Source organism: Sturnus vulgaris, chromosome 14 (genome assembly GCF_052056855.1).
Source record: "Sturnus vulgaris isolate bStuVul1 chromosome 14, bStuVul1.hap1, whole genome shotgun sequence".
Classification (NCBI taxonomy): Eukaryota; Metazoa; Chordata; class Aves; order Passeriformes; family Sturnidae; genus Sturnus; species Sturnus vulgaris.
Window position 1 is genome coordinate 12,609,229 of NC_142256.1, and position 16,476 is coordinate 12,625,704.

The 16,476-nt window shown below is 44.4% G+C and overlaps 1 protein-coding gene across 1 annotated transcript; it reads left to right on the forward strand.

The window, feature by feature from the left end:
* Positions 1–415: 415 nt before the first annotated feature.
* RAP2C (RAP2C, member of RAS oncogene family) lies at positions 416–10,275 on the forward strand. Its single transcript, XM_014887280.2, has 3 exons — positions 416–912; positions 2,652–2,971; positions 7,791–10,275. The coding sequence occupies exons 1-2, from the start codon at positions 640–642 to the stop codon at positions 2,928–2,930; spliced, it is 552 nt and encodes a 183-aa protein (XP_014742766.1). The 5' UTR covers positions 416–639; the 3' UTR covers positions 2,931–2,971; positions 7,791–10,275.
* The last annotated feature ends 6,201 nt before the right edge of the window (positions 10,276–16,476 follow it).

Consider the following 16,476-nt stretch of genomic DNA (forward strand, 5'->3'; position numbering starts at 1 on the left):
CGGCCGGGACCGCCATGTTAAGGCCGCCACGTTGGGGGACTGGGCAGGGACAGTGCCTCGGTGTCCCCTGCAAATCTATCCCCCGGCACTGCGCGGGTGCCTCGGTACCACCCTCAAATCTGTCCCCCATCACAGCACGGGTGCCTCGGTACCACCCTCAAATCTGTCCCCCATCACAGCACGGGTGCCTCGGTGCCACCCTCAAACCTGTCCCCCGTCACAGCGCGGGTGCCTCGGTGCCACACTCAAACCTGTCCCCCGTCACAGCGCGGGTGCCTCGGTGCCACGCTCAAACCTGCCCCCCGGGCGCGGTTCGGACAGGCCGTGACGCAGCACGCCGGAAGTGAGCGGAAGGCGACGGGGCGGGGCCGCCTCCGGTGCCTCAGCAAAACCCTTCCGGGTGGGGGTGGCCCTGGCGGGCGGGTCCCGCGGTCGAGGCGGCGATGGCGGGAGCGCGGCGGTGAGGGAGCTCAGCGGGGCTGGGGCCGCGCCGGGCACTGACGGGGGTCTCGCTCCCCCCAGGACGGCGCGGGAGCAGTGGGGCCTCGCCCTTAACCTGAGGCGGGCCGGGGCTATGCGAGGGCCGCGGTGCCGCCTGCCCTAGGCCCGGGCCCGGCGGGGAGCGGCGAGCGGGGCCCGATGCGGGAGTACAAGGTGGTGGTGCTGGGCAGCGGGGGGGTGGGGAAGTCCGCCCTGACGGTGCAGTTCGTCACCGGGACCTTCATCGAGAAGTACGATCCCACCATCGAGGACTTCTACCGCAAGGAGATCGAGGTGGACTCGTCCCCCTCGGTGCTGGAGATCCTGGACACGGCGGGCACTGAGCAGTTCGCCTCCATGCGCGACCTCTACATCAAGAACGGGCAGGGATTCATCCTCGTCTACAGCCTGGTCAACCAGCAGTCCTTCCAGGTAACCTCGGCCGGTGTCCCGTCCTCGGATGGAGCCGGCCCTGCCCCGGGGAAGGCGCTGGGCCGAGGAGGAAGTTTTAGGGGTAGCCACGTGTGCGTAGAAGCGCTTTATCTCAGAAGGGCCAAAAGTGTAAATGCCCAGCTTGAAAGCGCGTTTACCAGCCCTACTTCCTGATGGAAAACAGCTTGCTTTGCAGGTACTTATCAGGGTGCCACCATTGTTAAGTCCCACGCAGTGCTGGAGAGAACAATGACTAGCTCCCACTTCCCCAACAGAAATCTCTTGGCAATCCCCTTTTGTGAAGAAATCACTCGATATTAAAATCGAGACTTCCCCTTCCAGCCCCCACTCCTTCCTAAAAGGCATGTTTCTGCAGTTGCTCTTGAAGAGAGTCTCATTGTTCTGCAGTTGTGACTTGTTAAGTGAGCTGCTATTTTCCGCTCCCTGCCCCCAAAATATATTCCTGTCCAGCACCAGCTTGATGCTCTCTCAGCGTAGGTGGAGTACTGGAGAGGAGAACTAGCTATACACCATAATTTGTGGATCTGGATTTGATTTCTACTATTAAAACTCTCCAAAAAAAGACATTTTGTCTCTGAGACACTGTCTCAGTCGTTAACTAGTCTAAGCTGCCTGTAGAAACAGGGCTTTGTTTTCGGGCAATAAGTGAATTTAGCAGCACTCCGTGCAGAGCAGGAATTTGCAATTCCTGCCTTGGCTTGGGCTGCTGAGCTGGGTGTGTTCCAGCTGCTTGGCAAGACCTTGCACACCCCCACTGTTTGCTTCTGCTGAAGGCTAAACCTTATCTTAGCAGAGGCCTCGAAACAACCCTGTGCAAGCTGAAGACATGCTTATCTCTGGAAAACAACAGCAGTGATATTGGGATGTTTCTGCTCTCATTTTCACTGATTTTTGGGTTCCAGTGAGCCTGCATTATTTGAGGAATGGATGTACAGTAATCCACCTTGTTAATATTTAATTATTCCTGTCTGTCTGTAGTGTGTTTGCTCTCAAGGCTGTAGGTGTAAACCACTCTGCAGTTCTTTACACAGTGGTAACTTCAAACGCTGGGATTGCTTTGTCTCAGAACTATGCAAGAATTTGTAGTACCGATAGTAACTTAAAACACTCAGGGGGCAGAGGAGGCTGACTCAGACTTTCAAGTGTAAACTCCCCGTGTCGGCTCAGACTTGAATAAATGCATCTCTAGGTAATAAAATCTCTTTACAGCATCTAATTTGGTTACTTACATGTGATTAAATGTGTTCACAATTAATTATTCTAAGCATTCCAGGACTGAGAAGGCTTTATTTAAATTGATGGCTTTCTCAAGCTGTAAACTAAGCACAAACTTCCTAAATGGTTGTGTAATGGCATGCCCCTGCTAGGGTTACAGGTCCTTAGACTTGAGTCAACTTCTTCAGAAAGGTGAAACAAGCCTTCAGAGCAGCAATACCGTGTCCTCCTCTGGCTGAACCGACTGTCTGAGAGCACAGCAGTCACTTCGTTTGTATATGCACGTAAATTCTATAAAATGTGAGTGCTTTCATATAAAAGAAGAGGTAACTTAGTGATAGGTGGTAAATTTTCTCTGAATTCTAGATCTGTGCGACTGTGAGTTTAAAAGGTCTTCTGATGTATTTTTGATGTTCAGTTGCACATGGGGGTTATTAAAATGTGTAGCAGCTCCATGTGATTTGATTCCTTGCATGTACTAACCAGCTGGATTGTTTGACCAGGACATCAAGCCGATGAGGGACCAGATTGTCCGGGTGAAGAGATACGAGAAAGTTCCTCTGATCCTAGTGGGGAATAAAGTGGATCTGGAGTCGGAGAGGGAAGTCTTATCTGCAGAAGGCAGAGCCCTGGCTCAGGAGTGGGGCTGTCCCTTCATGGAAACATCAGCCAAGAGCAAAACAATGGTGGATGAACTGTTTGCTGAGATCGTCAGGCAAATGAACTATGCCTCCCTGCCTGAAAAACAAGATCAATGTTGTACAACTTGCATCGTCCAGTGAGAGAAATTAAGAAAAACCTCAACCATGGCCATACAGAGCAGGTTGGTGGAACAGTCATAACTGAGGTGCCTAAACATGGTGTTTCAGTAAGAGATAAAGGGACAGGGAGTCTGAAGTGAGGCAGTCTAATCTGAAGGCAGCCTTCCCCCAAAAGAGATGGGAGCTCATATGTACATGATTGAGTCAAATGGACTTCTTGTGTTACCTCAGTAGGGTTAGTCAGGGAACGCTGCACTTGCTTGCAGTAATTTCACAATGACACAAAGTGAATGATCTCATCTGCACCTATTTTGACTGTCAGTGCTGTATTTGATTCTACGTTATTCTGCATAAGTGCTTTGTGATGTTGCAGTGGGTTTATTCTTGTAGCTGGTATCTGAATTATTTTCAAGTAATGGGAGTTACCTTGGAGTTCAGTGGGATTATTGTGACCAAGTTTCCCAGTTGTTTTTCTGAGAAGACTTTGAGCTTGTTTCAAAGAAATAAAGTTCTGTAGTACAGAAACTGACAGTACCCTCCTGCCTTATCAGTGGAATAAGTTTCTCTTGCAAGAGAACTACCCTGAGTGGTGAGAAGTGGCTTGAAGCCCACATGTAATAGTCAAGGGCATACACAAAGTGCTCTTCATCTCAAATCTCCAGAGCAGAGAACACACTGTAAAATGGCTTCCCAATGCACGACTCTCCTTTCCCACTGACTCATAAGAGGTGTGATGAGAGTGTGGTGTTCAGAGGGCCCACTGTAAAGCTTCCCCTATGTCAGATGTTGCTTTGATTTTTCTTTTTTTCTCCAGGACAGCTGCCTTTGGCCTTTCACATGTGTGAAAAGACACGTGTGGTCTTTTTCAGCACCTTTTTCACCTGACTGTGAACGGATCTGTTCCTCCCTGATGTGCATTCCCATGAGGTGGTTCTGAACCCCCTCCCATTCCTGTTTCCCCTGTAGCTGTTGCAGGTCTTGTTTCACACTGGCTCGAGTCCATGTTGCTGCAAAGCACCGTTGGTGTGCTCTGTGTGCAGCCAGCTGGCCCCTCAGACCTCCAGTTGTCTGTTGGACCTGTCCTCCCAAACAACTCGTGATCTCCGAGGGCAAGTGCAGGAGTGAGGAATGATGTGGAAGTTCAGGGGAAGGAGCTGCCCCTCCTGACAGCTGCACTGCTCGAGGCTCAGACTCCCACTGCCATGTTAGTAACTTGCTTAACTCAAAGGAGCTTTTTGTGCCTCAGTGACAAGAGGGAAAATAGGTTATTACTGGAAGCTTTGGACCATGTATCCTCTTTAATCTTGAGTGCAAGGTCAGAGAGTGAAGTCTCAAAGCTTGTCTTTGAGATTTTTACCAAGTGCTTTGTAAATAAAGTTTTAGGTGCTCATGGCCCTAGCACTGTCCTGCTACAGATAATACATGGTGTTTTTATCTCCAGTTCTGTGAAATTAGGAAGGACTGCTGTCTCTGTGTAAGAGGTGTGTGTAAGCTTGAGATTTGCTTGTTGAAAGGTGAGTGAACTTGTTTTTTTGGAGCAGAGGAAAATACAAATAAAGTCTTTCATTGTACATTAATCACACTGCAGAGTATATAGAGTTCTAGGGAAGAAATTAATCTTAAGAAATTACTGCCTTTTTTTTAAATTGAGTGCTGCAGGGATGGTATCCTGTATTGTGTATAGTAACACAATGTTGCAGCTATTTCTAAGGCAGCTTCACAAACAAGATTATGTGGACTAGAAGTATCATGCCAAAGGATATGGGAATTCCCTGGGTTACTAATGGTTCATCTTGTGCAGGTTACTGTCTTAAACTCTGATAAAATCAGGCCTTTCGTCCTTGAAATTCATAGTTCTGGAATTGATTGCTTCTAAGGGTGGCTTTGTAACCTATCTGCTTCTGGATTTAGCACTAAGTAATGCATTTAATCTCAAGGATGAAATTGAAGAGCATGTTACTCCTTTTGATGATAACTTATGCCTAGATTTGGTGGGTTTCCTAAACATGTTCTTGTTTCAGAAGATACATCTGTATTCTTACGTCTTTGTGAGCTCTTGAGACAGAGGATCTAAGCTTTTGTGATAGAGATTTCCTCTCCTTCCTTCTGCCTAGCTTAGACAATCACCCAAGTGTTTAGCAGCAAACTGCTTCCTTGCTTCTGGGGAATGCTATCTCTACCCAGTATAGTCTCATCACCTGTGCCAAACAAGTCTTTCCTTCCTGATCCATTTCCTACTCAGTCCAGTTCTCACTAAATCTGGAACTTTTATTACCCATTCTGGCTTTTCACAGGCTTCATGCTCTATATATTTCATTTCAGCCTAACACTTTTGGGGTACTTTCCTCTTCCTGGCTCCTACTCTGTCCTTGTTCTTTGATTGAGTAGATGTAGGCTCTCATTAACTTTATCGTAAGCCTTTGCTGCTTGATAATTTCTGTCTGATGTGCTCTGGTAGGAGAGGTGCTGATGGTGTCTTGTGATAGCTCTAATCAGCTTTGTAATCCTGCTTATCTGTGATCCAGGAAACAATTGCTGCTTGTCAGACCTCTGCTTTGGGAGTGACCCCTCCTAGGTAAATTGAAACTGAGGAAGTAGAACCAGCTGTCTGAAAATCTGTGTGTAGGAAGTGGGCTTGAACTACAGCTGTGTCCTGGGATCATCATCATAATCTCTGAATTCTGTAACCTGGCTGTCCAGGTTAAGTCTTGGGTGTGTCAGTTCACAGAGCAGTACATACACCAGTTTGTGTTCCTGCAGTTCTGCTGCAGAAGCCCATGGGAGGAGTGGGGGTGGATTTTTTTTTTTTTTCTAGGCCTAGTTTTTCCTGAGGCTGGTCCAGTGTCAGTTTTAACTCACAGGTACCACTTAACCTCTTTTTGGTGCTGATACCTCGGCCTGTCTGTCAGCTATGATGTGTAGGTTGTTTCATGACATTTTTGAGAAGCATTTGTGAAACTGCTGTCCCAGTCAGCTGCCTTGGATGAGATGAAGGATGGAACATAACTGCACAGTCAGGATAACCCATAGTTCCTTTTAAAAATGTATATTTTTCTCACATCCGGTTTCCCGCCTCCCCTTTCCTGTTTCTGCAGTGGTCTTCTGTCGTTCTGCTCTTGCATTCAGAGATGAAAGAGTTCCAGGACCTTCTTTGTGTTCCTTGCTCCAGTATTTCTCTTGAATCTTCAGTTTGACACTGTTTTGTATTTTGAATCTTCCCTAAAGTATGGTACCTGGTAGAGTGCTTGTGCACAAAAGGCTTTCTGATACAGATAGGATTGGTAATACCTTAACATTGGGGATGAAAGACTGATTCTGAGTAGTGATTTCTGTCCCCTGTGTTCATGAGTAACTGGTATTAGCAAGGTTGAAGGAAATGTATTCCTCTCTAGGAATAAAAACTGAAAGTGTACTTTAATCTATGTGACTGTGCAACACAGACACATTTTTATACTATATTTTAACTTCCCCTTTTCTCCTGCCTACTCAGAGAAGAGACCAGAGAGTGATATAAAATATCACAGGCAAATGAAGCCACATAAGGTATCATGTAGTCTTAATTTTAGTAACTAAACACAAATGGAGAGATGACAAATCTGAATTGAGAGGTCCCAAACCTGCAAATGAAAGGATGCTGAAGTGCATGTGGAGGAAAATATCATCACTTCATTTTTCTGTTCTTGCTATTCCTAGCAATTCTTTGCTGGCCACGTTGTTGAATGCTGGGTTTATTTGGGGTGGATCTAACTCGGATAGAATGGTGAGCTACCTTGTGCTCTAAGCAAAGATAAAACATCTATTAAGCAGATCTAATCCATCTCCGTTAGAAGCTAAATGCTGGTTTGCTGCTTTTGACAGTACAGGAACCCTCTCTGCTAAAACTTGTGGACCAGCAACAGTGTGTGGGGTGGGAGAGAATTGCTGTTAGTTGGAAAACATACAAACAAGCAAGAAAAGCCTGGCTATTGGCTCCTGTCAGGGCAGGAGTGTGGCTCCTGAATGTTAGGATTGACCAGTTAGGCAAGAAGTGGAACTTTGGCTGTGTCAGAGCACTCTGACACAGAGCTGTGACAAACTGTTAAGTGAGAGCAAATCAACAGCTGAAAAGAAATGGTGCAGTAGGAAATAGAAGGTCCTGACTCACTTGGTGAAATTACTTCAAGAATTGAGAAGGCTCCTCAAAATCCCTGAGAAGCCGTGGATCAAGCTAGAGTGCAGTACCTGCACGTACATGTGACATTTGACAAAGTCCACAGGCTTTGAGCTTCGCCTGAGACTTTTAGGATGTCTCTGCAGATGACTCCTGGGAGCTACAAGAAAGTTACCTGAAATGCAAAGAGAGTTTGGCCACATTGGTAACGTGTTGGTGTGCTTGATTGAGGATGGTGGTGTACAGCTCTGTCCCTGCTGTCTGAATGCTAAGGGGCTTTTTTGGGGAGTCATTTGGAGTGTCTGATTGCTGAGAACACAGATGTCAAAACTGACTGACTTGTCTCATCTTCCTGTTCCCGGAACTTGTGCTAAAGGCCATTGCTGTATGTTCCTGGGTATTACACTTCCACTGGGTCCTGCATTGGTGCATCTGTAGAAGAGAAATTTCCTGGCTTTTTCAGATCTTTAGATAGATGCAATTTCATATCCCACAGCAGCAGCTGTTACAAAGTGAATAGCAGTAGGTTATTACCTGCTTGCCTCTTTTATTACCAGAGTTAGTGGAGCATTTGGGAATGCTGATGTGAAAAACAGGGCTTTGGAGCTCAGGATGGAAAACTGGCCTTTCTAGGCAAGGGAGGAGCCGTGTTCACTTTGGATGTGTAGTGAATATTTCGTGTATTGAATAATTTCTTTTTTTTTTGTTTGTTTGCTGTGTTTAAATTGCAGATGAAACTCAGAGGAAACTTGCACAGATGCTGCTTTGGAGAACTTTCAGCCCAGGTTGCAGAGCTGAGCCTTGGTAAACCTGTCTCTATTACAGCACATTGCCATACATCTAAGTGCATAAGGTTGGTGGCCTCCAGGATCCACACACCTTAATCAGAATGCTTAGCATGTTTACCATAAGTTTTAAAATCTGTTCTTTATCTATCAGTCCTTTTATAGCTTTCTAAGTTCATATAATGGCTAATATGCAAGAGTTCATTTTTAATATTTTAATTGATTTCTTTAATCAATTCTGAACTTGTATTTATTAAATACTTAAACTCAGTATTACCTACTCAATGCCTTTTAAAAGAAGAGAGTTTTAATGGAGAATAAGTTGAGCCTTAAACAAATGGTTACTTCTGTATATTACCTCGCATCAGTGCTTATTTCTATTTGCAAGGTTTTCTCCTACAATGTAGTTGGTCATTCTTTGAGACTTTTTGTTTACGTGTGACAGTGTCATGGAAAGATACTGAAGGCACCTCTGTTGTATGGATGTAGTATCCCTTTTCTTGGCAAATGCAGCTGTGACAATGTGTTTGTAACCAGTCCCATTTGACGGTAGGGGTTACTTGGAATGGGATATGAAGTCTCCAGCTGATGTTTCTTGCAATCTCGGGTTTCTTAATTGAACATGACAATTGTAGCATTGAAAAACAGCAGCACATTTTTCCTTCTACTGAGTTTCTAAACTTGCTTGTTTACAAATTGCTTCTCTATGCCTTTGAAAAGGGATAATGTATCCTTCAAAATGGGCTCTATGCCTACTCTGTCAGCTCAGCTTTGCCTGGCACAGTAAGAGACATCTAGTAGACCTCTGCATATGTAAATCTAATGCAAATAAGATCACTTTACATTTTATAGTTCCTAATATTTGTCTTTCTGAATAATATTTTAAAGCAATATTTGTTAAACTTTTTCTTGCACTGTCACAAATTGCTTTTTAGTTTGGTTTTTTTTCCCCAATAAACAAGTTTAATATTAGAGACAAGTTGGTGTAACAAGGGGAAAAGCACCAGGTTTCAGTGATACTAACTGCAAGCGTGCTTTAAACAGCCATTGCCTTCCTTATTGTTTACCTGATCAACATTTTCTCTGAATACTTGAAAATTTTAACAATAACACAGGTATAAAGAGCAGAATGAAAATGTACAAAGAACAGACAAAATCTTTTGTTCACCTTTATTAACGTGTTGCATACATGAGAGCTTTTTCTAGCAGTGGTTTAAAATGTGTAATTTTTTTTTTTGCAGAAATTTAATAACTGCAGCTCACCTACTGCACCAAAGTTCTAGGTTTTTAGGAGCCCAGCTTTAGTCATTTGAACATGCTTCTAGAAATGTACATTCTTTCCCTGTAATAGCTAAATATCTATGAGAAAAGCTCCAGTAAAAGCAGTGATGGATATATGAGGTTAAGCAGTTGAAAACTCACAAATTGTATTGTGGATGATGGCATTTAAAACAATAAAAGATCACCGGTACAGTATCTCAATATTAAAGTGTTTTATTGGTAGTAATGCAGGCTGATTTTACAATATTTAGCAGAAATAAAGATTCTCTGTCTACATTCAGTGTTGAATTTGAATCCTGAAAAGGACACCAGGATTTCTGCCTGGTTATTGAAACACCTGATTCTTTTTCTGTGGGGTTACTTGAATTTTTTTTTTCCTGTTTGTACAAACTTTATAAACAGGCTGAGGCTAATACTTAGGTTTGCACTTTAATATCAGAATTAAACCAAACCTTGTATTCAACGTAGTTTTTTTTTTTTTTTGAGTGATGGTTGTTGATCTTTTTTGTAGGTTGTAAGGCAGTAATAGGAGATGAAAGTAATTAATAAAGATCCTAGTTTTCCTTTGTCTAAGAAGGAAAAAGTTGGTTGATATTGGTCAGTGGTTCATTCCTATGGATAGTTTTCAAAGCAGTGTTCATTTTCATTGACCTCAGCAAAAAAAAAAGAAAAAAGAAAAAAAAACCACAAAAAAAACAAACGAAAAAAAACCTTAAACTTGAACTAGCTTAGAGTGACAGGACTGGGAAAATGAGAGATGGTTTCTTCAGCACACTTTGGGGGGAAAAAGGGACCAAAAGTTTATTTAGGCTTCCTCAATAGTTTGCATGTGAAGTTGCTTATTAGAGTAAGAGGCTAATAATAAATGCAATATGTATTGTCTTTACTATGGCATCTGTTTAGGAGTTGTTCAAATCACTGCAGTAGGGCTCTACAAATAAAAATGTAACCTAACATCTTGTATCTAATGTACTGTATCTTTATCAGTGATAGGTGAAATCTGGAATAACAAGTGCAAAAATGGAACAATTACCTATAATGCTTTGTAAAAAGTTTTTTCCAGTAGAATTCATTCTTGTCATTTTGTAAGACAACCCTACAGTCCACCTGTTTGTAACTTTTTTAATAAAATAGATACCTGTATTACCAACCTGGGATGAGTAGTTTCTGTTCAGTTTCTTCTGGAGTGGGCTGAACTGACAAGCTGCTGCTGCTTTTTGTTTTGTGGGTTGTTTTTGAGGTCCTGGTTATTCTAAATGCAGTAACTACATCTGAATTGTCTTGAGTGAGTCGTGGTATAGGGGAACAGGGTGTGCAGCTGTGCCCCAGCTGGGTGTAAATCTCATGGTGCTCTGAGGAGAGAGAAGGGGTAGCAAGGGCTGTGCTTTATCTTCCTGTGCAAGGCAGGCACTCCCTAAGCTGAGGGCTGGTTCAGAGCAGCCTCCTCACAGGCCAGTGTGATGGAGCTTTGTTCAAAAGAAATCTGTGTTTGTCATCTGTGAATCCTTAAAGTTCTTGTTTTCGTGCAGGCTTTATGTGTGTGAAGATGGCCACAGGTCCTGACATCACCTTGCAGTGTCTGTAGCTGCTTTCCAGCCAGAGCTGACATCTTTCCAGCACCTTGGCAGAGTGAGTGCTCCTGGAGCTCTGCCACAGGAGAGGCACAAGATTTTTCCAGAAAACCAAAGTGCCCAAAGCTATTTGATAGCCATTATCTTAAATGCTCAGTAAAAGCCCTGAATTTGCCAAGTCAATGATTGTCATCTGGGCCCTGTAACAAAAAGTGCATCTTCTTCAGGACGTGCAGTCTTGGCACTGACCTTTAGTACTGTGTTTGTAACTAAAGTTGTGCATTAATGGAAAATGTGATGTCAAGTGGAGAAAAAGTTGATACCATGGTACCTTCAGTCCTCAGCCATGTGTCAACAGGCAAAACCACGTAGCCTGCTCACCACCCCTCCTCCAGCTGAAACAGCATTTGTCTTATCTTGTAGGTAGGTTTCTGTGCTGTTTCTTCTTCCTGCTCACACTTCCTTTGCTGAAATAGAGAAGTAGTTTCCATTTCAAGAGGAAAATGATAGAGAAGAGCAGGGTGTGTATCTAAGTGATTTTGGGTGAAATGTCTGCTTCCCTAACCTAGCTGAGAGGTGAGGGTGAAGCATGCCCTGTTCTCATTAGTGCCACTGAGGGTGGGAGCTGACAGTTTAGGATCAGTCTGCTTTGAGATGTTACTATTGGGTTCATTGCTGTGTGAGTCTGATTTCTCGTGGTTGAAGAGAAGTCAGAGTGCAGCAATAATACTCCTAATTCCTTATGGCACTCAGTGTAACTAAGGAAGCTGTGTCCCGTTTCCCCTTATAGGATGGGAGGTGATGTGAGTACAGCTGTTAAGCCCCTGTGACTTGCACCGGTGGTTTGTTTCCAGCTGACAGTGTAATACAGGCTGGATTGGGGATTTTTGGGAAGGACAAAAGATTATTATTTGTTATTATTGCTATTATCTTTCAAAAGTCTTGGTGCTAAGAGTGAACTCGGTTGCTGCTGTACAGACTTGTGTAGCATCCTTTGATAATAGGTGTGGCAGTGTCATGTTGTTCTGTCTGGTTTTGGGGCTGTTTATGTAGTGTTTCATGGCAGCTTTTCCTTTGGTCTACCAGGTCTTGCTATACAGGTACCTGTAGAAATCTCCCAGTGTCCTTCTTCCCCCGTGCAGCCGGAGGACAGGGGTGTGCTGCCAGAGCCATCAGAGAGCAGGAGCCAACAGCAGCCCTGTCCTCACCCTGCTCCCCCATCCAGCACGGGTGACACGTAACTGTGTCATTGCCCAGGCCGAGCTGGGCCCTGCAGCCCGGCTGGGTGTGCAGGGGTGCACCCCACAGCCACACACACCCCACAGCCACACCAACCCCACAGCCGGGACACAGAGACCCTGCCAGCGTGGAGGGTGAACCGCCGGCCACACCTCGTGTGGAGCTGCGCGCTGGCATCTACCCCAGGAGGCTGGGCTGTAATTACAGTGTGAAACTAGGTGGAAGTGTCTAGTCTTAATTAAAATGAGATACGGGTTCCAGAGCAGTACGTGTTGACCTGCGTGAGTTATCTGTGCTGGAGAGCCGCAGCCCGGGCACTGCCGGGGCTGGGTGAGTCACTGCTCGCTCGCTCGCTGGAGGAAGCGCCAACAGCTCCCGCAGCTGCGGGCAGGAGATGACGTGGCCCGATGTTCTGCGATGTTCTGCGCTCTGAAAGTGAAATAATGTGGGTTTCGGGTGTTCTACATAGCCACTTTTATCTCTGCCCGGTCAATGCAGCTGCGAGGAGCAGAGAAGAAGAACTCTGAGCTACACATCAGCACAGCGTTCGATTCAGAGGTGATGTCCCACTGGCAGGAGTGCGTCGGTGCTGCTGAGGGCAGCACTGAGCTTGGCCGGCAGAGACAGTGCTGATTGCAGGATTGTACGGGATGAAATTGTCCTCTGTGGAAACAATGTATTTAGTATGGAATCAGTTTACTTGCCGCTGGTGCTCTCCTTCAAAGCCCTTTTCTTCAAGTCCCTCCAAGGGCTCTGGAGCACGAACTGCAATAATTGATGGGAGTCTCTCACGTTGTAGGAACCTGTAAAATACTCACTCATAGGGGAGGCTTTGCTGCTTGTTTGGTTTGTAGCTGTCTTTACTCCTTGGTGTTCTCCTGGTTCAGGCTGAGTGTGCTGTGACAGCTCTCTTAGCAGTGCCTTACTTCCTCCTAAGCATATTTCTGGTGATTAGGCTTGCGTGGGATTTGAGACTCAGTGACACAGCCAGTTACTGGGTGACCTCAATTGTTCTTGCCTGGGAAGAAAAACATCTTAACTGTAGCACTTCCCTCCTGGGGGCATATGGAGAAGGGTGTGTAAGAGATGTGGAGGTGCTTGGACTTGCTTGGAATCAGATGCACCAGCGTTGTAGAATAATTTTGAAATTGGACTTCTTGCATGTAAATAAATAAGTGGGCTAGAACTTAAATAACAAAGTTGAAAAATTCTCAAACTTATGAAAAGGATTAGTATTTCATATATTTGTGAGACTACAGTGTAACTTGTTCAGTCTTAAGACTCATACTTCTACTAAAAGGTTTAATTACCTCAGTAAAGCAAACAATTAACTTTCTGGAAAAATTCTGGCTTTTCCAGAAATTGTTTATTTTTTCCTGCTGCTAGGCTGACTAGTTCATACAGTTTTATGTCCTTAGAAGATCTACCTTGACATTATATTTAAATTATTTTGTTGGCCCAGAAAAGAGAAAATATGCTTGCTGTCTTTGCCATTCCTGAAGGGTTACTTGTCTCTTTGGGAAGTGGCAAGATAGTCATCAGCTTGGGATTCATCCTACTGCTGGGACAGATCTTAGACCCCTTTTCTTCAAAGTAATAATGATTGTGTAATCACCAACAGCCTGGCTTCTGTGGGACAACAAGAATTTAACTGAATTTTCAGAAAGCTGATTTATGTTGGAAAAGAGAAAAAGCTGCTCACAAGAGCACACGTAAGTGCTGAAGCAAGTTGCAGTTATGTGGGATGGTGAAGGATTTTCTAAGCTGATACTGGAGGAAGGAGTGTGTGAGTGTGTTGGGCTGTCACGTGGGACCTCTGAAGTCCCTTGCAGTGCTGTGTCTCAGTGACCACAGTCACATTTCTGATCCTGTCATTATTTTCCATTAGTTGTTCCAGGAATTAGCACAGCCTTGCCAAATGCTCTGGGTCTAATCTCAGTAATGCAGATGTTTTAATAGGTTAGAAGAAAGATTTTAGCTGCAGGGCCTGCCCAGTGTCAGGCTGTGGTTAGAAGTGCCTGAGTGTCCACTGCATTCCTTTCCTTTCAGCTGTCTGTGAGGTAGTTGTCAGCACAGGATCTGGATGGTTCCATCTTGGGGCCCAGTTTAATAATCTGGAAAGGTTTAGTGAATATACCCCTGACACCTTGGGACAGTCACAATGTAGGAATGTTTTCTGGTTTTGGAAATATGTCTGTCTTGTAGCTCCCACCACCTGCCCGAAGGCCCTGGAAGAGGGGCCATGCATGAAGGGGAATCACCTTTGATCACTACAAAAGTACCAAGCTCCCAGCTTCAGGTGGATACTGCTCTGTTGTCCTGCACTGCCTGCTGTGAAGAGTGGCTTTGACACGCCTTTCCCTCTGCTGTGAGCTGTATTCCTGCAATTTGGTGTGCCCTGATAGGACTGAAGTGTAATAAGAGTCTTTTGAGAAAGAATAAAAGGAAAAAAAAGAGTGGGGGTAGAGAGGCTACCTGGGAGGGAAGTGTTAATAAAATTCAGGATCAAGATCCTTATGGTGGAATGGGTCTGGTCCATTGGCCTGGAGGTACCTGGAGAACATGTGTGTTTCTTTGTCTAGATGTAATCAAGGCTTACTCAACCAGAGTTATTTGTCTTGAAACAAGAGGGAAACCACATCTATCATGAAAATAAGCAGTATAGTTCCTTAGAAATCTATCCTTTCCACTAGGATTCACCTGGCATTGCAGACTCCATTTGGCAGCTTCCTCAGATGAAGCCGTTGGCTGTAGGATCCTTCCTGATGCTCAGCAAGTGGTCCAGCAACAACATGTTGAAAAAATAAGCAACCCATGAAAAGATAAAGGACAGCAAAAAATAAAGGTACCAGTCCAGTGCTGTGCACTGTTACACAGGTGTGGTGAGATGCCTCTGCCCAGCTGGAAATCACTGAATGCTGTGTGATGCCCAAGGCCTTGGAGGCATCAGTGCTCCTTTGATTGAATACATTTAAGAGGCTTTTTCTTGCTGCATAAATTGCTTTCTCGTGTCTTTGAAGTGACCTGTTTGAATTAAACATCACAGAGTGCTTTTTATATAGCTGTGCCAACAACACAGTGCAACTGGCATATCAAAAATGAGATAAAGTGGCCTGGATATCACCAGAGTCAGGGTGGTATTTAGTTTCTTGTGCAGCTTGTGCTGTATTTGTATTTGCTTACAGCAAGCTGCCTTCTGCAGTCCTGGTAATAGTTTTTACATAGCATATAAAATCTGAAAAAGGAGGAAAAGTCAGCAAAGCCCATGGATGCAGGCTGGAATGTGTGATTACTGGAATGACCTGCTCATCTCTGCACACCGAGCCCTCTCCTGTGTTTGTTGTGGGGCACCACCAACACCACGAGAGGGAGCGTGGAAGCCACGAGAGGCCGGTGCTGGGATGGTCCCGCTCGGTGTGGGGCGGTGCTGCGGCCGTGGCAGCCGAACACCGTGCGGAACAGGTTGAAAACAGAACAGAAATGGAAATAAATTTGTATTTCAGGGCTTCGGGACTTCAAAGAATGTTTTGCACCTAAGGTTAATTTGTCTCAGGTGTCTGGAATTGCAGTTGTGCTTGGAGTCTTTAGTGCATAATCGAGGTTATTTGGGATTTCCTACTTTGTTTTTGCAGGTAGGTAAAAAGAGTCACTTAGCTGCTGAAGCTGAAATAAAAATATAATCACAAGAATAAGAGTTACTTTTATTCTGTGATTCCTTTAGCATGAGATTATGCACTAATTTTGCCTTAGGTGGGGTGGGACTGGGGCAAACTGGAGAGGAAAATGCTGCTGCATAATGTCACCTTCTGATATCAAAATGCTGCTCAGAGAAGTCTTATCCTGCAGTTGGAAGGTAATGGGTGAACCCCACCTAAACACAAAATAAAAAATGCCATTATTTCCATTTTCCCAGAGATTACTTATGAGTAATGAGTTTCAGCACGCTGATGTCAGATTATTTAGCTGATGGTTGGCAAGCAAAATTTGATGAAAATGTAAATGTATCACTGTTTTTTATATTCAGTAAATGGAGCAGGTTTGGGGCAGAAGTTTTTAGAAGATGGTGAGTCAGCTCTAACTGTTGAGATATGTTCCAGATATAATGTGGAGTAAATGTAAAACAATGATCATTGTTAAAGGTTTAAAGGAAGGACCATGTACCTGGACTGTCCCCAACAGGCGTGTCTAAATCAACTCTGTTTTTTCCAGCCTGCTCTGGTATTCTGCCTCACAATGTGAGGGTCTTTCCTAGGACCTAACTCAGATCTTCCCTGCAATGTCCAGCAAATTCTTCATTTTCTCTTTAGCTTGGGAAGACAGCTAATCCGTTCTGGAGTGGGTCTGCATCAATCAGGTGATTGTTATTCCTTTCTTCTCTTTTCAGGCTTAACAAACCCGATTTTTTCAGGCTTTGTTTTTTGAAAATACTTTTTAGGGGGTATGTTATATGAAAAATTTAAAGCAACTGTGTATAAGCTGGGACCCCAGCTAAGAGTGAAGCCATTCCTCCTGGAGGAGCAGCAGGAATGTGGTAGGTACCC

Coding starts and splice junctions, on each gene's coding strand:
- RAP2C (XM_014887280.2), top strand. CDS start 640: ATGCGGGAGTACAAGGTGGTGGTGCTGGGCAGCGGGGGGGTGGGGAAG. Junction 913..2,651: donor TCAACCAGCAGTCCTTCCAG/GTAACCTCGGCC, acceptor TTGTTTGACCAG/GACATCAAGCCGATGAGGGA.